This window comes from Elephantulus edwardii, unplaced genomic scaffold, assembly GCF_000299155.1.
Source record: "Elephantulus edwardii isolate Elephantulus edwardi_28Jun2011 unplaced genomic scaffold, EleEdw1.0 scaffold00350, whole genome shotgun sequence".
NCBI lineage: Eukaryota > Metazoa > Chordata > Mammalia > Macroscelidea > Macroscelididae > Elephantulus > Elephantulus edwardii.
The window spans coordinates 148,575-171,595 of NW_006400100.1; the positions used below are offsets into that span (position 1 = coordinate 148,575).

At 47.8% G+C, this 23,021-nt stretch overlaps 1 protein-coding gene across 1 annotated transcript in view; it reads right to left on the reverse strand.

Moving 5' to 3' along the window:
* MAPK8IP3 (mitogen-activated protein kinase 8 interacting protein 3) overlaps positions 1–23,021 on the reverse strand; it is a 78,938-nt gene that overhangs the window by 25,885 nt on the left and 30,032 nt on the right. The window contains exons 3-8 of the mRNA XM_006901901.1: positions 13,279–13,349; positions 13,072–13,163; positions 6,664–6,808; positions 3,269–3,515; positions 2,767–2,869; positions 2,205–2,323 (exon numbers count right to left, since the gene is read on the reverse strand). Coding sequence (XP_006901963.1) covers positions 2,205–2,323; positions 2,767–2,869; positions 3,269–3,515; positions 6,664–6,808; positions 13,072–13,163; positions 13,279–13,349 — 777 coding nt within the window. The remainder of the gene's footprint in view (positions 1–2,204; positions 2,324–2,766; positions 2,870–3,268; positions 3,516–6,663; positions 6,809–13,071; positions 13,164–13,278; positions 13,350–23,021) is intronic.

Consider the following 23,021-nt stretch of genomic DNA (forward strand, 5'->3'; position numbering starts at 1 on the left):
TTTGCAATCGCTTGTTATGCATCAGAGAGTTGGACAATGACTAGGGAAGATAGAAGGAGAATTGATGCCTTTGAGCTGTGGTGCTGGAGAAAAGTATTGAATGTACCATGGACTGCCAAGAAAACAAATAGATTTATCCTGGAGAGGGTTAAACTAGCTACTCCTTGGAGGCAAGGATTCTGGGGCTTCGCCTGACATACTTTGGACATGTTGTAAGGAGAGACAGGTCCTTGAAGAGGGACATCATGCTTCGTAAGGTGGAGGGACAGCGCAGGAGGGGAAGACCCTCTATGAGTTGGATTGATTCAGTGACTGGGGTAATTGGGATGGGTGTGTCAGAGGCTATGCGATTGGCACTGGATACAGCAGGGTTTAGGGCTGTTGTACATAGGGTCGCTATGAGTCGCAAACGACTCGACGGCACATAACAACAACAACAACAACATATGTCTTCAGTTCAAGATTTTCATTCTCTTTTCACTGGCACCAACCCATCATCCTGTGGCAGCCCTGCTCCAGTGTAAGGAAAGTTCCTTAGAGTGTGGCCCATTACACCTTTTATTTCACAAGAGGGAACTCACTGCCTTCCAGTCTGAACAAACTCATAGTTGACTGGTTTTTCAGGAAGCTGTAAATTGCACAGGAGGAGATTGCCCATCTCCACCCTGTGGGGCCACTGGTGGATTTGAACCACCAGAGAGGGGCTGCCTTTGGGTTAGCAGTATAATTCCCCAGGGAGCTCCCCTCACAAGAGACAAGAGAGGCCACCAGAGTTCCCCTCACAAGAGACAGAAGAGGAGGAAAGCAGTCTGAGGGAGCAAGCTCCTTCATCCCACCAAGAAGCAACGGCCAGGAGTGGAGTCCCTGACTGTAGACCCTGACCCCTGTGCTGGGAGGCTCCTTGACACAGGAAAGGCCAAGACACTGGAGATCCCTAAAAAACACCAGGCCAAGATGTTGGAGGAAACAAGGAACTTCCTCCAGAGCTGAGAGAGAGAAAGCCGGACTCACAAGCCTGAATTTGGATTTTAGCCACCTAAATGGTGAAAAAATAGATTTCTGTTTGCTAAAGCCACCTCCTAGTGGTATCTCTGTTATTTTGGTAATATTGGTAAAATCTGTAATATTGGTATTTCAGCATGAAAGAACCAAGTCAGAATCCAAGCCTGACAAGAAACAATGAAAGTTACCTTGAAGTCAGATCTGCCTGCCTTTGAATTTCAGAGTATAATTAAATGGTGCAGCCACATTGTGTAACTAACTCCTCTGAGCCTGAGTCTCCTCATCTGTGGAAAACTCTTCAAGCAGAGTTGCCAAGCGACTCCCCTTTCCCTCCTCTTTTTACCATTTCTGCTTGGGATGACTCCATTTCAGGTGGAGGTAAAGGGGGCTGACACCTAGAACTAGTCCCTGGAGGCCACAGCCCAAAAGAGGCCACCAGCTGTGGGAGGAGAGGCAGGAGCCAGCGCTCAGCAAGCCTCAGCACTGACTGACAAGCAAGAAGCCTGGCAAGTCCTGGGTCCCAAGTGACAAAGCACTCATGGATAGCACCAAAGCCTGTGATGGAAGGACTGCATGAGGGCAGGGCCTGTCAACTCCCCAGTGTGTATGCCAAGAAGTTCCAGAGAGACAGTGCATTTGCAGGGAGCTGAGGGAGCCTCCATTTGGACACTAGACATGGTGAGAGGAGATCAGAAAGAGAACAGGCCCCACAGCCCAGTGCACAGGTGTGCTTTCTTCAGAGGCCGCCTGGCTGACTGAAGTCCTGCAGCTGAGGAAAAAGCAAGGCCCAGGCCAGATGTGATGGGACCCATAGGTGGACCCCATAGCAATGAGGTGGTAAGTCGTAAGGGGTATAAGTGTATCTTGTGAATTGTAGGAGAGTTGATGGGTCTGTGGTAAACTGTGGGGATGAGGGTTTATCACACGATGAACTCTGGGACATGTGAGTCTATCTTGATGTGGGCTGTGGAAGGTGGGAGGTGGACATACCTTGTGGTGAATACCCCACAGTGAGGTATGTGAGGGGTGTGGATAAATCTTGAGGCGAACTGTGGGTGGGGTAAGAGTTGTAGGTGTAGGGGATGTATCTTGTAAACTTAAGGAATGTGGATACATGCCTAGAAATCTGTGGATGCAGCTCTGCCCATAGCCGTTTCATAGCCCCATGGGGAAGAGTGTGCAGTGAAGACCTTCGCTCTTACCTAGCAGGTCAGCTCCCTCATCCACATCCCCGATGACCTCTGACCCAGCAGTGGACAGCTCGTGGTACAAGGAGTCAGTATTGATGCCAAAAGCCTTGTTCACAATACCCTGGGTGGGACTGAGGGAGGGATTGGAGCAGTTAGAGAGCAGAGCCCACTGGGATGTCACATCCTCCTATCCCTGAGCCCACCACCCTGCAGGCCAGCACTGCTCTACTGGAGGGAAGTCAGGCCCAACTCAATGTTCCCCCACCCAAGCAGTGGGAAGGTGTGCCAGGGACTCCCTCCACCCAGGGATACCAGAGACCCTCTCCACTTGGGAATACCCAGTACAATATCCTCTCCATCCGGGAATCCTGTCCAACCCAGGGCCCTCTATACCTAGGGACTACTAAGGATACCTCTACCCTGGGATACCTCAGTATCCTATCTACTTGGGGGCCTTGTCTATACCTGGGGAGCATCAGGGACCCTCCATCCAGAGCCATCAAAGGCCTCTCCCTCTTGGGGACACTGGGAACTCTCTATACTACACGCCTCCACCCAGGGACCAGGGACAGACCTGTTGCCAGTTCGGTCCAGACGTGGCTCTTGGCACATGTCCAGTTCAGGGGTGGAGTCTATGATGTCCTGGACATCAGACCACTCGTCGCTGCTGCCCATCCCTGGGGACACAGCATGGTTATTTAGGACCGTCTATGGTGGCCCTCCACCACTAGAGTTGCCCCTGCCAGGGGGTGGTCATAAGGAGTCATCCTCAGTAGCCAGGCTGTCACGGCTGCCTAGACCCATGGGACAGGAGAGGGTGCTGACTGGTGCAACAGGACACTTGGCAGTTGCCATAATCCTGCTCTGCACAAGTGGCTGGCCTGGGATTCCTTCTTAGAGATGCCAGTTGGAGAGGCAGTGGAGGGCAGGAAGGGGTGGCTGGAATTAGGTGGAGGGAAGGCTGGGGGAGTGGAGGAAGGTGGTAGGGGCTTTAGGGAAGGAAGGCTGTGGTGGGGAGATTTTAGCGGTGGGTGAAAGGCAACAGGTGAACATGTGGGGCTGGTGGCGGGGCACACCTATGCTGACATTGCGCATCTCCTGTGTGACCTGCACCTCCATGTTGCGGCTGTTGCGCTTCTCGCGAGCCCGCTTGCCACTCTTGGTGCTGCCGCCGTAGTCACCCAGGGGCTCCAGGCTCTCGTTGAGGGGCGTCACTGTGGCCGAGGGCACCGAGGAGGTGGGCGTGTTGGACTTGGTGCCGGTGGTGCTGGGTGTGGCGGCCGCTGAGGACTGGCCCGATTCAGACATCTCATTGTGGGGACACTGGGACAAGCACAAGAAGGACTCGTCGCAGCATCTCCTCAGCAGCTAGTCTGTCCATAGGAGGCCACATGGGGTCATCACAGCCACAGCCACCTATGCCTGGGACCCAGAATCCTTGCTACTGGCAAAGGAGGTGTCTAGAAGGGGTCTGTCAGGCCCCGTCACTCTGGCTTTCCAGAAGCAGCTGCCACCTGACGTGGCTTTGGGCTACTGTGAACTCCACAGGTCGAACAGAGGCCACAGAGTGAGCAGGGTGGCCTCTATGGTCCTTGTGCTGAGCACCTGGACAGAGGATGCTGGACATGACTGACCATCACCATGCCAACCACGGCCACCTAGCTCTGCCACCATCACCATAACCATCACTCTCCATGACAATCACAAAACTGCCATGGAAAAGGGAGCAGCCCTGATGTAGCCACGATTTTTGAATGGCATCAGCCATGACATCACTAGGGAGGAAGGCTACTTTCTGAGCAGATGCTGATGCAAAACCCATGGCTCCTGCCAAGGGAGGGGCTGCCCTAAATCAGGGCAGCTTCCGGTACTCAGCTGTCAGCACAGCCAATGCAGGCCTGCTCCTTGCTGGGCCATCTCTAATGTAGGCCCTGCCCTAGTCCCCTGCTCTCTGTGGACACAGATGCTGGCTCCAGCCTATGGTCTAACCTCAATCTGAACCAGGAATGCGGGAGAACCTCCTCTCTGTCAGGAAGGGTGTGGGAGCAGCTAGGACCAACTCCTAGGACATGTGGCTGCATCATAGCAGCCAGACTTCAGACTTCCCAATGCAAAGGACGGATTCAGGTCAGTCCTCTCCCATAGCTGGGACTGCTGACCCGTGTGGGCACTGAAGGGGATGAACAGCATGGTCCAGGCTTCGAGGCCTGTGGTTTCCTCCCACCCCATGGTCACTACCACACTCTAGGCAGACAGCCCTCATCCTGGGCATGGGCTGACTTTTGGAAGCTTCGGTCTGGCTCCATTCATGGCCAGACTCCAGCAGCACTGCCTCAGGGGACACTTGGCTGACACAGTCAGGGTAGATGTACCCACGTTTGGTAGGCAGGGGCCAAGGATGCCAGTGAGCAGCCTGCAGCACCAAGATGGCCCTAGATAACCGCTCTGAGCCTGCACCTTGCTTCACAGGAAGAAGCTCTGCATAAACGTTGGGTTTGTGCGGACAGCTCACACCCCATTAGAAAGGGGTGGAACCCCTTTCCTCTTCATGCCCAGCACCTCAGCTGACCAGGTGAACTCACGCTGATTCATGCCTCCCTAGTCATGTGCCCACAGCCTTTGCCTGACCCCATCCATGGTTCATAGGGTATGGCCCTCTGCTGCCACATGAGGAAGTACAGGAGGCATGAGGAGCGTTGTTAAGTAAAGAGGGGCCTACATCTGGAAGTGGACAGCTTCTAGGCCTTTCCTAACAGCTTCATCCCCCAGCCAGCTCAAAAGGAGCTAACTGGGGGCTGTGGGTGCTGAGCGGGCCTGGGAGGAGCTGAGGGGACTTCTGAGGTGTGATAGCACATCCCTTGACACCTTAATGCTGTCTTCCTACAGGGCCACTACTTACCCTTAGGATACTGTCCCTGGCCACCACTTGCCCACGGGACACTGCCCTTGGCCACCACTTACCCACGGGACACTGCCCCTGGCCACCACTTACCTACAGGCAAACCTCTCAACCTGCTAAACATCAACGGGAGCAGTGACCTCCAAATGCAAAGAACCCAAATCTTAGCGGTCATTCCTCACCATGAGTAGCCACAACTGTTTGGTTAAAACACTGAAAATACAGTACACAAAAACAAAACACAACACAACAGAATGATGAACGACAAAACAAAATTAAGAAATTAGAAAAACTTTAAAATCTAAGGCATGAAATAAAAACTTAAACGTGATCATTAAACAAAAAATCCAAGTCAAATGAAACACATGAGCTAAAACATAAAAGAATACAGTTTTGTAAGATGACTCTTTTCAGATAAGCGTGGAAGGGAGAAAAAAAAAGAGTAAGCAGAGAAAAACAAAGGGGAAGAGAGGAGGTGGTGACAGGATGTCCACTGCATGTGGGCAGGAGGCCATCAGGCCAGACCCAGAGAGGCCAGGTGGGCTCCCTGCACTCATGGAGGTTCTTCAAACAATAATGACATAGACCTTTCTCACAGGCTTCATCATGTAAGTGCATCTGAGTGTGCAAACACACACTGAGAATGTGTGTGTGATACCACATGAGCTGTGAGACGATTTGTGAGCACTGTATGTGAACAAGTACAAGTGAGTGTGAACACGAATATGCATGAGTAAGCAAATGAGCATGTGAGCATGAGTGAGTGTACAAGTGCATGTGTATGTGAGTGAGCGTGTGGCCATCTGCCTCAGACGACGCAGCCAGGTCAACCGCCCGAGCACCGGCTCCCAGAGGCCCACTGCCTCCACACTAGCCCCCAAGTGCTGTCCAATAACTGCTGGGTGAGGGGCTGGGATGTCCACAGACTTGCATACCCAGAGAACAGCAGATCAGGGTCACTTTCTGACAAGAGCTGCGGGTGGTAAGACCCTCCATGAGGCTGAGGACATTCACACACAGTGGGGGGAGGACTGAAGCTTCCAGAGAACTTCCCCAACTACAGGCCTACAGGTTCGTGTTTCCTGCTGTGTGTGCTGTCACCACCACAGGAACTGGCGGACGGAGACCACCCCAGGACAGCACGTGCCTCAGCCCTGCCTTCCTTGCCACTGTCTCTCCACACCAGGGACCTCTGCTTACAGTTCACACCTATGGGGTTCCACCCTCAAGCTCAGGCATGGAGAAGCTGTCACCTCAGAAGAGCAGACAGGACAGAGGAAGAGGGAGAAGGACCCTCAGTTCCCTGGACTGGGCACCTCCCAGAAAGGACAGGCCAATGCACAAGAGCACGTCCCCCAGGCTGAAGACACTGCATTCGGAGTACGGTCAGGCAGCGGGCATCCTGGCTGCAGGAGACACTGCCTGGGTCAGAAGGGCCCATGCAGGGACAGCAGTCCTCTACCCTGCCCTCCTTGCCCACCTCGGGCAAAGGACATGCATGGAGCGGGCCTGCCTGACGAGCAGTGGAGGCTGGTGGCAAGGAAGCCCTCGCCCGCAGCACGGCTACGAAACCTGGTAGCTGGAGCTGGCTGGCAGCTGGCCGCGGTCACTCGGGTGCCAGTGGTCCGTTGCAGGTGTGAGCTTGCCCCCCATCTGTGCACGTACCATGCCGTCGGCCAGGGGGAAGACATTCAGTGAGGTGGGGCGTTCCTTCCTGCTGGGGTGTGGGGAGAGAGGATGTGGGCGTTAGACAGTGGCAAGACAGACCCCATATCTTTCTGGATGTCCAGACACTAACACGGTGCACACAAGCTCACCATGTAGGTCAGGAGCCAGGACAGAGGGGGTGAGGCCTCCTGTGAGGGCCCCCTCCCAGTCTTTCTCAGAGAAAGGCTCACAGTCAAAGGAGCAGCTTCTATTGAGGTGAGGGCACACTTGTCCCTGTAGTTTGTGTCCCTTTGAAATAGACACCTGCTCACATAACTCAAATTCACTGCTGTCAAGTTGGAGCTGACCCTCTAGCAGGTTTCTGGGGCTCTCAATCACATGGGAGGAGCCTGCCTGCCTTTCTCCTGCAGAGTGGCTGATGGATTCAAACCAGCGGAGGGGCCACCCTGGGGTTAGCGGCGTGACTTCCTACAGATGACGTCACCAGAGGAGGCCAAGGGAGCCCTGGGCACAGCAGAGGGTGAGGTGCTTGGCTGTGAACTGAAAGAACCTACTGGCCACTCTTCAGAGCAAAGATGAGGCAGTCTGATCCTCTAATTAAAACCATGGGACCCGACTATGCAGGGCCATGGAGAGTTGGCATGGACTGGACAGCAGGGGGACTGTTGCGAGGAGGTCAGTAGGAGCATGCAGCCATGATGAGAGCTCTCCACACTCAGCTGCAGAACCTTCAGAAAGAGTTTCCACTCAGCTGGTCTGACACTTCATGAGCGCTGAAATTAAGGAGCCAGATGTCAGAGGACTGGGTGGGGTCTCAGTCAGGGACATCTGGGGGGCTGCGAAGGTGATGGTGTAGATGATCCAAGAGGGACAGTGGGTGGGACCTCCCATCTAGACCCCTATGCAGTGTGAGGGTGCCGCTCCTGGAACAGGCCCCAGCTCAGGGGTTGGCCATGGCAAAAACAGGACCTGCAGGGAAGGGTGTGCTTCCCACTGCCCAGACATTGGCTGCATTCCTCAGGCAGAGTTGTGGCTGAGAGAGCCTTGGCCACTGTGGGGTGCTCAGATGGACTTCTTTGGGGTGTTCTGTGGTAGGATCCTCTGTGAGGTCTTTTCTGAGGTCCTCTGTGAAATCCTGTGTGGGAGCATCTGTGGAATGGTCCTGTGAGGAGCCTCTCTGGTCATCACATACCTCACCCTATATAAGGTACTTTATGAGACCTTGTGGGACCCTCTGTGGTCTTCTCTGAGGTCCTCTGTGGAGTATTCTGTCTGATCCTCTACAGTGGGGTGCTTTGTGATAGGGTCTTCCATGGTAGGGTCTTCTGTGGGAGGATTCTCTGTGAGGATTTTCTTTGGTGGATCCTCTGTGGTAAGGTCTTATTTGAGGTCCTCTTGGATCTTCTATGCGTGAAGTCCTCTGGGGGATCCTCTGAAGGGGTGTCCTATGTGAGGGTCCTCTGCAGGGGGATTTCTGTGGAATCCTTGGGGATTCTTCTGGGGGACTCTGGGGGGTGGTTTTCTGGTGTTTTATCTGTAGGGGTGTTGTCTGTGGGCTCCTTTGGGGGACTTCTGGAGGATTTTCTGTAGAGGGTTCTGAGTGTCCTTTGCAAAATCCTCCATGAGGTGCTCAGCATGGATCATCATCTAGTTTGGGTGAAGGGCTTGTTCCATATACTTTATACAGGGGATCATGCAACATCAGTCTTTTTTGTGATTGACATATTTCACTCAGAAACATTTTCTCAAGGTTCATTCACACTGTAGCATGAATTCAATCTTTATGCTGATTATTATTTGATTAGGTGGATGGGTCACTCTGTGTTTATCCATCATATAGTGATGACTGGGGTGATTGGAAGTGTTGTATGCATGTATTTGAGTTCCTGCTTTCACATACCCAGGAGCGGAATTGCTAAGCAGCATGGTGAGTCTGTGCCTAACTTGTGGAGAAACTGCCACCCTCCTTCTCCACTGCCACATGCGGATTACCTTTCCCCACATCCTCACTCATCAGTCCTGTGCTTCCTGAACTTAAAGATGCTTCGACTGTAGGAGTGACATCACTGTCTAAAGGCTCCGAATCTGCTGATGCTTCTGGGCCTTACTATTTGAGCTCCACCTAAGCTGATCTCCAAAGAAGTCAGTGTCCACAGCAGCCTAGCCTCATAGTGGGCAAGGTCCACCAGGGAGGTGAGCACAGCCAGGACTTTGCAAGACACGATACAGACAATTCCAGTCCAGGCTTCTCGTCCACCTCTCCGTCACTGGCTACTGTGGGGTTCTCCATCCCTGATGGACAACTGTCATCATATCTTGGTGTCATCACACCAAGCAGGTAAACCTCACAAGTGTTGTCTCAAGTGTCTTCTCCCCACAAGAGGAGAAACATTTCTGGGTTGCTGGTCTCAATGGTGGCTGACTGGTCCCCAAGTTTGGGGAGTTAGCTGCTCTCCTTTGACTATAATCTCTGCTATACACAGGAGTCCTGTCTCTGTTTCCTCCTACAAGACCATATGCGATGCTGTGCCTGGCCAAGGATCCCACAACAGGACTGTGTGACACTGACCAGCCATGTATGATGTCATGCCTGGCCGAGGCATCCCACCATAGAACAGTATATAACAGCATGACCAGCCGTTTGTGATTTCCTACCTGGTCAAGGGTCCCAAAACGGGATCATGTGTGAAACCATGCCCAGCCATGTGTGATTGTGCAGAGCTTAAACCAGATCACGAGAGGGTCCTCCAAAGGCCCATGCATATGTGAGGCTCTTCCCATATGACTGTATGTGAGGCTGTGCCCAGGCCACTTGAGGGTGGCATATGGGGCCAGTCCCAGGCGAGGAGAGGCCATTCTCTAGTTTCACTGCTGTGGCATCCCACCCAGTGGCCTCTTCAAGGACTCACCAGGCAACCAAGTGCCACAGGCTAGTAATTAGTCAGATGAGAGGACATCACCCTAGGGACCCCGTTGCCCCTGCCCCTGTGGCTGTCAGAGATGCCATGGCCCCATGAGTAGTGGGCGCAGTTTACCTTTTCCTCCACGACTGGCGAGGGCTGCAGGCAGGACACCACGACAGGGTCCAGAGAGACAGCACAGGGAGCAAGATGAGAAAACACCATTAGAGACGCAGGTGGAGCTCACGTCTGCTCATGTGTGCACATGGAGGGATGGGCATGCAGTGATGCAGACACAGGCACCACCTGTAGTGTCAACAGAGGTGACAACATGGTGATGACTACACAGCACACACAACTCACAGATTAGCACGCAGTCAGCACATCACCACATCCTGTGCAGGTTGGGGGAGTCACATGCATGCAGGGACACAGAGCACGCCATGGTCCCATGTGGAGACATAGAGCACATTGTCGCCACATAAGGAAACACAGCCCTCTGTAGGCATACATGAGGATACAGCCACGCTGTGATCACACTCAGGGACACAGAGCACACTGTGGTCAGTGGCTGCATGTGGAGACACAGCACTCCGTGGCCACATGCAGGGACACAGAGCATGTTGTGCTCATACACCACGGTCACACTCACGGACACAGAGCACGCCATGATCACACACTGGGACAGAGAGCACGCTGTGGCCACACGTGGAGACAAAGCACACCATGGTCACACACAGGGACTGAGAGCACATCAGTCATACATCAGGACACAGAGCACACCATGGTCACATATGGGGATGGAAAGCACACTGGGATCATACACAGGGACACAGCATACTGTAGTCACACATGAGGACACAGAACATGCTGTGGTCAAACATGGGGACACAGAGCACACCCCCTACACTGAAGGGTTCACACACTCTCTCCACAACACATGGGCCCAGCCAGCAGTGGAGGAAAAGCCAGCTGGTTCTCAGCAACCGACCAGGGCCTGTGGGTAGGCAGGAGTCTGCTTCCAGACAGACATCATGCCACATGTTTCCTCCCAGGACAAAGGATGAAGCGTCCCCCACCTGAATCAGTCCCACAAGGGCCTAGGCGGCTGCTTCTACCCATCCCTCGGCCAAAGGAATCTGCCTTTACCATCCTAGTGAACATGGCTGCAGCAGACACAGGCCCACGGCTCAGGCAGTGAGGGGACCATGCAAGCACTGTGACCACTGCTACTTCTCAGTCTGTCCACAGTGACCCATGGGAGCTAATAGAACAGGGACTTTTCTGTGGCCACTTGGCCAGGGCATTCCTCCATGGCACAGCACCCCAGTGAAGGCCAGTTTGGACCAGGGCTCCCAGTTATAGCTCATGAGTTTCTCCACAGGACAGGCAGTGAAGGCCGATCTCCTCAGAAAGACAGGGGCCACTGTGTTTGGTGAGCCAGCTCTGCCAGGGGCCAGATCTGCTGGCTAATACTGCTGCTGCACATGGGTGGGCAGGCCCATCTGTCTATACAGACAAGCAGGGGAGGCAGGTGAAGGTCTGACTAGGGCCGGCAAGAGAAGAGCCCAGATCCACTAAGGAGGGAACACACCAAGGTCCCCACATCAGCAAGTCTGATTCATGCTGTGATGCTGACTGGCAGGAACACTGTGGAAGCAGAGTCCTCCCTGGTATACTGATTCGCCCCTTCCATCAGAGGCTCTGTCCTTAGGCACTTCCTTCCTTGGGGCCTAGGACCAAGTATTTTCCACTGCCCACAGGCCTGAGCCCAGAGACCACACCACCTACTTCCCTGTGTGTAGCCCTATGGCCTTCAATGGACCCCCCTCCCGCAAGGATGGCTTCCAGAATGGCCAGTGGGGAGCTAGCCAGAGGCCTTGGATGCCACTGTCCCTGATCAGCGAGCCAGCACTCAGTAGTGGTCAGTTCAGGCCCATCCTTCACCAATCTCTGCTCAGCTCATAGAGGTTCAAATTGGGGTTAGTGTTTGAGTTCCACTGGGCTAAGTGGGGCTTCACAGTGCTGAGAACACCTCCTGGCCTGATAAGTAAAGCTTCCCGATCCATGTTCTCCATCTTGGAGTTTCTTCCAAAAAACACTGGTGGCATAATGGCTGCTACTCAGAAGGTTGGTGGTTCAAGCCCACCAGCCCCTCTGAGAAAGAAAGGTGAGACAGTTCACTCCCATAAAGATGAACAGCTTCAGAAATTCTGTGGGCAGGCCGGGCCGTAGTCCTCTGTCTCTTAGGGTGAGTGTGGTGGTCCTCTGTCCCCCAGGGTGTGGAGGAGTGGTCCTCTGTCCCTCAGGGTGCGGGGCAGTGATCTTCTGTCCCCAGGGTGTGGAGCATGGTTCTCTGTCCCCTAGAGTGTGGGATAGTGGTCCTCTGTCCCCTAGGGTGTAGGATGGTGGTCCTCTGTCCCCCAGGGTGGGTGCAGTGGTCCTCCATAATCCACCAGTGGCTTTTATTCAGCTGAGTGTCTCAACACAGAAATGCACCTTCTACACAGGGTTTCACAGCTCACAGAACCCAGTCATGATTGACCTATTACCTCACTGGACTCTCACAAGGACTCTAGGGTAAAACTTAGGGCCTGGAATCACTCTTCCCCAGCACACCGCCTTCATAGCACCAAAGCATCCACAGCAGTTCTGGTCTGATTCCCCAGGAGGAAGTATCCACAAGCAGTGGTCTCCTGCCCACCCTTCTTGAATTCTGTTTGGCCTTCACCTATGCCTTGGATTGTATTTCAATCCAAGGATTCTCAAGGACATGAACTGAACAAATTTGCCCACTGTGGGGGTGGGAGGGAGGGGAGGCTGGCGCAGGTCCACTCCACCAAGAAGGGTTGCTGTCAGCACCAGCTCTTTTGTGCTGGGCCCAGAATTCCCACCACAGACTCCTCCTCCCCAGGAGGCCATGGAGCCGGGGGACCTCGTGCTCACAGCCATCTGTCACTCTCCCTCCTTGACTGTGGCTCTTCTGATTCCCAGTTAATAGAAGGGCACAGAAGACACAGAAGGAGCTGGACCTGGAAGGTTCTCTCCAGGTAAAGGCAGTCTGAGCTGGGAATGAAACAGGGCCCGAGCTCCCTCGTCACCCTCCCCACACCATGCCCAGAGGTGTGGCCCCCACTCAGCATCCTGGAGTTGGCATGTGAAGGGCATCTACCACCTTCCTGGGAGGAAGTGAGTGCATGAGGGCTCTGGGAGAACCATACACACATGTACACCAGCTTGACCCTCTTCTTGAGGTTGGAAAGTTCCAGAAAGAAAGCCTGTTCATTCACCTGTCCCCAGGGACAGCCTGCCAGGAGCACAGCTGTGGCTGAACTAGCACTGTCCTCTCTCCAGTAGTGCTACCCTCCAGTAGTGCTGCACCCCAACCCCGCCAACACCCTCTTTGGCGCACCTCCTCCCGGGCAGGCTGCCCTCCGTCTGGCTGTTGGTGCCGACCTGCTGCAGCTTGGCCCTCTCGATGTGCTCCACGTACGTCTGGATCATCTGTGAGGAGGGACCACGTCAACCACCATGGGTATCATGGCAAAAGCATGCCTTGAGGCTCGGCTGAGACAGGCTGCCTGGCTCTCCCAAGGCTTCAGCCTGGCAAACCCCATACCTCTGTGTGTCGCTGGTGCAGGGCGTTGTACTCTTTCTTCATCTCTGACTCCCGCTCCTCCAACCTGGAAACTGAAAGACAATCAAACTGGTCAGTCCCCACCTCCTTGGGGACATGGGCAGAGGACATATATGGTTCTGTGGTGGGCCAGCTGCATCACATCAGTGCAATGATAAGCATCTGTATGCACCTCTAGGGACTGAGGGTCATGGCTGCTCTCTACCACGCAGATGGAATAGTAGCTCAACAGCCTCAACCAACTGGCCTTCAAACTCTGACTGATGACAGAGATGGGGACAGGCCCACAGTATCAACCTGGACTGAGTCTTACTTTTTAGACACAAGGGTAGCTGTCATCCATAGTCTATAATGGATTAAATTGTGTTGCCCCAGAATATGTGTTGTTGAGATGACGCTTACGACATTGTGGGGACTGTGATCAGAGGCATGAAACAAAAATAGATGTGAGGAGAATCTCTGGTGGCCTAGTGGGAAGAAGCTGTGCTGCAATCCCAAAGCACGCAGTTCGAATCCACCAGATGCTCTGCTGGAGAAGGAGGGGATATCTCCATATCTCCTGTACCAGTTGGATCTGAGTCAATGGTTTACAACAAGAAAAATAAAAAAGGATGTGAATTGTTGAATGGAAAATTTATTTGATCTGTAGACTTTTACCTAAATTGAAATAAAATTTAAAAATAAAAAGTATTAGAGAAATGATTCTTCAGTAATTTGAATTCTATAGTTTTAATAAATCAAAATGGCAGAATATGGGGGAAATGTGTGTCTATGTGGTGTAAATGCTGATTTCAATGCCAATCATTAAAATCCCATTTGAGAATGGGCTGTCTTTGTTATGGTAATGAGAGAGGAACAGCATAAGCTGTGTTTTGAGTCAATTTCTTTGTTGTTAGACACCACTGAATAGATTCTGACCAACAGGGACACAATAAAAGACTGAAAACAGATGAAATAATTTACAGGATAGATATAAAAAGACCAGATTAGGACAAGAAATTAGCAGAGATGAGAGAAGAAAGAAGTCAATACCAGGAGAAACCCAGGATCACAAGCCCATAGGGATCTTCCTCCAGCACTGACACAGAGAGCGAGGAGGCAGGGGGAGAGCGAAAGAAGAGAGCCCCTTTTCCTAAAGCTGACAACCTGAACTCAGGCTCCTAAACGGAGACATGAAATTAGTTTGTTAAAGATGCCCTTCTGGTGGCTATTGGTGGTATTTCTATTACAGCACATGAAAGCAAAGCCCCAAGCCTTGGGCATTTTAGCATATTTAGGCTGGTTGACCTGGGTATGACTTATACTCATTTTGCATTTGATTCCATTTTTTCCTTCTACTTTTTACCCACAACTACACTTCTGTAAAACTTCAGGGATTGTGGTTTGTATTGCAGTAAACTACTGGTCTATGCCCTGCTTTACACAACTGTTTCTGGGAAGGAATGCTTCTACAGGTCCCTGCAAGATGACTTCTGTGAAACGTTTCTCTCTGCCAAACCCAAAATGTCTGAAGTATAGAAAACCTGGTTATTTTGAAAAGAGTGTAGTCTTTCAATGGAAAGTTCTAGGGTCTCATGCTAACCTTATGATTAATTTCACAAAGCTCTGCTACTCAGAAAAGCATCTATGAGTTCCTGTTTGTTGTTTTGTTTTGTTTTTTAATTTAAGCTATCCCCCACCTCCCACTCTCACTACCATGCTGTCAGTTCAAATTGTGTGTCGGTTCCTCAGAACCATGGTCTGTTCTCACCCCTGACTCTGGATTTGTTCCTACAGTATGTAGTGCAAGAGGTGGGATATGGAAGGTACAGTCCTTTTAACAACGACCAGGATGTGAAGGATGGGACTCTGGTACTAGACAAACCAAAAAGTCTAGCTGCCTCCATGAACACTTTTATTTTTATCAACAATAGTTTTTGAGATGATGGTCTGGATGATGTGCATTTTTTTTTCTCACTACATTTCCCACAATGATTCAATTTACTAATTCAGGAAATGAAATGACCTGTTGCAAGTTACAAGGTTCTTTTTTTAAAATGGAACATTATTTCTGTTTCTAATCTATATTATCAAGTATATAAGGAATATGAGCTCATGGTGTTAATATAACTAACAAGAGCTCCAAGCTGTCTGTGAAAGTATATTTCTTTTTCTTTTTGTTCCAGGAACTCTTAGGAGTCATCACAAGTTAAATAATTTCTGGAGTCTGAGCTCTGCCACTTTGTATCACATCTCTTTGAGTTTCAGTTTTGTTGGATCTAGTTCTTTCTTCCAAGTAAATTTTAGTACCTCTTTCTGGAAAATGAGGAATGCCAAATCTAAGGAGAGCTCTGGGGCCACCCAGGGGCCCAGTACATATATATGAAGTGGTACTTGAACGTGGCTCTCTAATGTGTGAGTTTCTGTCTGCTTGACATCATCTTCTGAGGGATAGTCTGGAGACTCAGTGGCTATTTTGGGAGTCTCGTGGTTTATCCAGTTACATTCTCTGTGCAGAAAGAACAGGCTCCCAAATTAAATAATTTAAATGGAACAACACTCTTTTTGACTGGTATTTAGAAGTTTGCAATAGACATCAGGTAGCAAAATTACTTCTCAACAAGCAACTGTTTCTAAGTTAACAAAACAAAATATGGAGTGGTGAGTCAGACTTCTGATCCACTGATTCTACTGCTCCAATGTCAGCTACCCCTGTATTTAAAGTAAGACCCTAGGTCTCAACAGGTAGAATGCATTAACTTCAGAAGGGAAGAAACCAGGTTTTCTATCTAGGGTTGTGATGAAGGAATCCCTGAGTCTTGGGTCTTGATGGTTGTTGTTAGGTGCCATCGAGTATGACTCATACTGACCCATGAACAAAAGATCATGTTCCTGTCCTACTTTGTGCCATCCTCACTATCTCTGACACACTCAAGCCCACTGCTGTAGCCACTGTGTCAAGCCATCTAGGTGAGGGTCTTCTCTTCTGCTATCGTCTCACCTTTGCAAGTATGATACTCTTCTCCAAGGAATAGCTTTTCCTAGTAACACACCCATCCTTTCCTTAATGCAACTGGATGTATCTTCTCCAAGACACAGCTGTTTGTTCTTTTGGCAGTTCATGGGATATTTTGTACTCTTCTCCAACATCACAACTCAAAAGCATCAATTTTCCTTCTGTCTTTACTAAGTGTCCAGCTCTCAGAAGCAAAGCAAATGATTTAAAAATATTACAGTTTGAATCAAGCATACCTTAGTCCTCAAACTAACATCACTGCTCACCAGTAATTTGGAAAGGTACTTAACAGCAGACTTTTCCAGTGCAACATGTCTCTTGATCTCCTGATTGCTGGTATCAAGTGTATAGATTGTGGATCCAAGTAAGATGAAGTCGTCAACGGTTTTAATCTTTTCTCTATCTATTATGATGTCACTCATCAGTCCAGTGGTGAGAATTTTTGTTTTCTTGATGTTGAGATGCAATCCATATTGAAGACTATTGTGTTTTGTCTTCTGTAGCAAGTCCTTCTCACTTTTAGCAAGCAAGGTTGTATCATCTGCAAAGATTATTGATGAATCTTCCTCTGGTCCTGATGCCACAGTTTTCTTCAGAGTCCAGCTTCTCAAATAATTTGCTCAGAATAGAGATCGAAAGGGTATGGTGAAAAGATACAACCCTAACACACATTTTTCTCCATTTTAAACCACACAGTGTTCCCTTGTTCTGTTGTTTTGCACAATAGCTTCTTGGTCTAGATATAGCTTTCACATGAACACAATTAAGGGTTCTGGAATTCCCATTCTTTTCAGCGCTAGCCTCATGTGTTATGATCTACACAGACAAATGCCTTTGCACAGCCAATAATCAAACATTCTTTGGGTATTCTTTGCTTTCAGCTAAGATCCATCTGACATCAACAATGGTTCCACGGCCTCTTCTAAATCCTGCTTGAACTTCTGGAAGTTCCCTACCTATGTACTATTCTAGTTCAATGATCTTCAGTAATATTTTGCTTGTATGTGACATTAGTGATTTTTTTATAGTTTCCACATTCTGCTGGACCACCTTACTGGGGAAAGGGAACAATATGGATCTCTTCCAGTTGGTCAGCCAGGCAGCTGTCATCAGAGTTGCAAAACTCTGTGGGCATGAACAACTTAAAAGCCTCTAGGGCACACACCACTAACAGAAAGACACTCATGAGAGGACGTGAGATGGGCCGGAGCACTTAGCTGCCCTTTAGCCACAAGATAATTCTCACGCACTGCAGCCAGCCTGAGAACAAAACACCAACTGAGCCCACAGCACACTCCCTGCCCGAAATTTTATTTGACTCTGGGAGATCAGAGTTTCAGTCTATACTTACTATCATTAGTTAATAAACCTGGGTATCCCCCCTACTGGTTTTCTGGTTTAGGCTTTCTATTAAAAACTCAGAATATATTTGGAGTAAATGCTGATTTTAGTGGCCATTTTGAGAAAATGAGTTCCCGTTTGTATTGTCTTTTCTTTCCTCTGGAGAAAATGGTGATTTGAAATTCAGGTTTTGTCAGAGGACCCAATCTCCCTCAATCTGAGACTCAGGTAAAGTCATAAATTTTTAGTTAGGCACTATTTTCCTGTTAAATTGAATCTATCTCTTTTAAGAATTGCTGTACACCATGTATAATTTTAGAAACTAGGTTGCCTACGTTTGTCTCGTTTGGCAATTTTTTAAGATTGGGTTTTGAGTGGGCTTCATAGATTGGGGAATTTATGTGGCTTTTCTGTTTAATTTTGTTTTGAGATTTTGCCTCCAATCAGAGAACTATGTAAGCCAAACAGGTTAAGGGCCATGGCTGGTATTTTTCACGGTACTGTCTAAAATCTCAGGCTTTTTTTCTCTTCCAATAAAAACTGCTTCTTGTGACTTTTTTATGACTTGCATTTTTAGTACCTACTCAGAGAAACTCTGATATAAATCAGTCCGTCTGAAACATTCACTGAAAAATAACAGATTGCTTATTCTGATTTCTGTAACAAGGTCTTAAAAAGAGACAAATTATTTTATTTTTTAAGTTCTTATTTCATACTGTTTTACTTACAAAGTTTGTATACATTGTCCTTCACACCAGATCTTTGCTATTTCCTTTACCCACTCCCCCATCTACCCATCAAATTATGAGACCCTATAATTACCCCCTCACCCATCCTCACCCCTCTGCTCCTACACTCCCTACCTAAAATTCTCATATATGTTTTACTAGTTATCTTTCTATTTCTACAATAATGGTCTTACACAGTATTTGTCCTTATGGGACTAAGTTCACTTAGCATAATGGTCTAAAGCCCTTCACAAATTATGTAGTAATTTTCAAAATCATTGCTCCTGCATGTTGTATAGTATTCATGTGAATGTACTACAATTTCTCAATCCATTTGATTGTGGTTGGACATGTGGGCTGTTTCCATGTTCTGGGGATGATGAATAATGCTGCTATGAACATTGGTGTACAAATCTCGATTTGTGTCTCAGTTCTAATTTTCTTGGGGTGTACTGCAAGGAGTGGAATTGCTGGGTCATATGGAATTTCTATGTTCAGCTTTTTGAAGAAATGTCAAACCGCCTTCCAGAGTGGTTACACCATTTTACAATCCCACCAACAGTATATATGAGTTCCTATCTCTCCATATTCTCTCAAACATTTACTACTTGTTGTCCTGTAAAACTGTGCCCCTGCTCCTGGGGTAAGATGCTAAATCATTGTGGTTTTGATCTGCATCTCTCTTACTGCCAGTGATTTTGAGCATTTCTTCATGTGTCTGTTGGCCATCCAAATATCTTCCTCTGTGAAAAAGTCTTTCCACATCTTTTGCCCATTTTGTAATTGTGTTATCAGTCTTTTTTTTGTGGAGGCCCTATAGGGTTCTGTAAACTTTTTATATGAGACCCTTCTCTGAAATAGTATTGCCAAATGTGTTTTCCCAGTCAGTAGGTTTTCTTTTCACTCTGTTGGAAAATGTTTTTGTTGCATACAAAGATATAATCTATAGAAAGTCCCATTCACCAATTTTATACTCTCTTGGTTGTGTTTTTCTGGCTGTATTTATCAGCCTTTTATACCATGATCTTGGCCTTCTAAGCTTGGTCCTACTTTTTCTGTTATGATCTTTATATTTTGGGGCTTTACCCTTAGGTATCTGATCCACTTTGGGTTGATTTTTGTGTATGGTGTGAGATGTGGATCCTGCTTCAGCTTTTTGCAAGTAGTAGTACAGTTTTGCCAGCAGCACCATTTGTTGAAGAGGTTGCCATTTCCCCATTTGTTAAGTTTCGTTTCCTTGTCGAATATCAGTTGACCATAGATAGATGGAGGGACAAAATATTTTAAATTACTTTTCTAAAAGACCCTTGAAGGTCTGTGAAGCAAGGAAAATTTTTTACAGTCTGTCAATCTTGGCAGCTTTCAACAAAATATATATGCTTTGAAAATGAAATATTTTGCTTCCTAGATATGATATCCAAACATAGAACAGAACAAGGGAACACTGCATAGTTTAAAATTAAAAAAAAAGGTATGCATAAGGGCTATCCTTTCTCCACAGTAATTCAATCTGTATGTTGAGAAAATCATTAGAGAAACTGGACCTTATGGCATCACGATTGGAATAAGGCTTATCAACAACCTGTGTTATGCAGATGACAAAACCCTGCTACATGAAAGTGAGGAGGACCTAAAACACTGCATTGCTGCAGAAGTCAAAGACTATATAGCCTTCAACAAATGACATCTCAACATCAAGAAAACAAAAATCCTCACCACTGGGCCAAGAGGCAACATTATGCTTGATGGAAAAGAGATAGATACTGTCAACAAAATTCATCTTTTTTTTAAATTTTATTTTATTATATTATTATTTTTCTGTTTGTGTCAAATCTGATCTGACTGGTACAGAAGGAGATTGCCCCTCCTTTCTCCAGCAGAGCATGTGGTGGATTCGAACCCTGTACTTCTGGGATTACAGTGCAGCTTCTTAACAAAATTAATCTTATTTGGATCCATAATCAACACTCTCAGTACCAGCAGTCAAAAAATCAAAAGACTAGTTGGAGTAGGAAAAATCTTCTGTCAGGGATCTCTCCAAAGTGCTGAAGAGAAAGGGTGTTAGTTTAAAGACTGAAATGTACCTGATACAAACAAGGATCTTTTCAATTACTTGCTATGCATCTGAAATTTGGATACTGATTAAAGATGAATAAGAAAAAACAGTTCCTTTGAGTTGTGGTGTTAGAGAAGAGTGAATATCCCATGGACTTCCAAAAGAACAAACACTTATGTCTTGGAAAAGGTGCAACCAGGGTGTTCCTTGGAAACAAGGATTGTGAAACTTAAGTCTTACATAATTTGGGCATGTTGTTGTTGTTACATGTTGTTGAGTCACTTGTGACTCATAGCAAACTTATGTTCAACGCTCTGAATCCTGCTCTATTCTGAGTCAAGCTTATTGTCTCTGACACATCTACCCATTACCCTAGTCACTAAGTCAATCCGTCTCTTTGAGGGTCATCCTCTCTTGCTCTGTCCTTCTACTCTCCCAAGGACCGGCCCCTGCTTGCAACATACCCAAAGTATGTTAGATGAAGCTTCAGAATCCTTGCCTCCAAGAAGGACCCTGGCTTCACCCTCTCTGGGACAAACCTGTTTGTTCTCCTAGCAGTCCATGGTATATTCAATACTCTTCTCCAGCACCACAGTTCAAAGGCATCAATTCTCCTTCTATCATCCCTAGTCATTGTCCAGCTTTCTGATGCATGGCAAGTAACTGCAAAGACCATGGCCTGGATCAGACACACCTTAGTCTCCAAATGGACATCATTGTTCTTCAGTACTCTGGAGAGGTCCCTGACACCCGACTTTCCCAATGCAATTCATCTTTTTGATTTCCTGGCTGCTGGTATCAAGAGTGTTGATTGTGAAGCCAACTCAACTGAAGCTGTTAACAATCTTAATGTCTTCATCATCCATCATGATGCTGCCAATTGGCTCAGTGGTGAAAATAATTTTTTTCTTGATGGTGAGCTTCAATCCATATTGAAGGCTGCAATCCTTGACCTTTTGCAGCAAGCACTTCAGTTCCTCCTCAATTTCAACAAGCAAGATTGTGTTATCTGCATAATGCAGGCTGTTGATGAGTCTTCCTCCAATCCTGATACCACACTCATCCTCATAAAGCCCAGCCTCTTGGATGATCCGTTCTGTATATAGATTGCAAAGGAATGGAGATAGGATACATCCGTGATGTACACCTTCCTGATTTTGAACCATGCAGGGTTTCCTTAGTCTATTTTGATGACTGCCTCCTGGGATTCTTATTCTTCTTAGAGTCAGCCACAGTTTCTTGTGATCTACACGGTCAAATGCCTTTCATAGTCAATGGAACACAGACAGACATTCTTCTGGTACTCTCTGCTTTCAGCCAAGATCCATCTAAAATTAGCTATAATATCCCAAGTACCTTGGCCTCTTCTAAACCCAGCCTGCATATCTGGCAGTTCTCTGTTCCAGTTATTTCTGGATAATTTTCCACAGGAGGGGCATTTTACTTGGAAAGGTGGAGGGTCAACAAATGACACTCAATGAGTTGGATTGACACAGTCACTGTAACAATGGGCTCAAATATAGTAGAGGTGGTTTGGAGGGCACAGGATAGGTTAGGGCTCAGATCCATTGTTTGTAGAGATGCTATGAATTTTTTATCCACTCAAGAGCACCTAACAACAACATGATATAATTAAACTGGATTTAATGTACCTTTAAAAATGTTTATGCTGGTTTGTTCAATGATAAGTAAGTCCTTATTTCTTTATTAAATTTAATAGTTAGAATATTTCTATGAATTAATGAAAGTGAAAATGAATTCACTTGGACAAAATTTTTTTACAGTCTGTTAATCTTGGCAGCTTTCAACAAAATATTTATGCTAGAAGAACAGATATCTGCTTTTGTATATTTTAATTTCAAAAGCAAGACCTTTTTAAGTAACTGAAGCTAAATATTTTATGTTTTCTATTTTAAAATAAGAGCTCTGTGGCCTAGTGGCAAGAAGCTCTACTGCAATCCCAGATTTGTGCAGTTCGAATCCACCAGATGCTCTGCTGGAGAAGGAGGAACAGTCTTCTCCTGTACCAGTCAGATCTGATTTGACAGTACACACACACAAAAAATTAATAAAATTTTTTAAAAGAAGAGCTCTGGTGGCCCAGTGGCAAGAAGCTGTGCTGTAATCTCGAAGGCATATGGCTCAAGGCCACCAACTGTACTCCACAGGAGGATGGGAAATCTCCAGTGCAATTAACTGCCTCTAAAAACCCGCCAGAGGGTCAGCTATGGGTCGGTTCTGACTCGATGTTACACAATAATGACAACATTTCAGAAAAAGGGATCTTTGTCTTATAGTAAAATTAGTAGTTCCAGAATGGAAAAATGGAGGCATGGAAGAAGCCTAAAGGAAAAAAATTACAAGCCAAGAACTGATGGGTTCATTTACAAAATTGCTAAAGAATGTTGGCATTTAGTGACAGTAACTATTACTGTCACTCAATTAATGACGTTTGAGTCAGAAGTGACTGACCCCTCATCAGGTTTTCAGAGTTGTAAATCACAACTGCTCATCTTTCTCCTGCAGAGCAACTGGTGGATTCTAACCCTGTGCCTTCTGTGTAGGCAGTGCAACTCTTGGCCCACTAGGCCACCAGCGCTTCCTT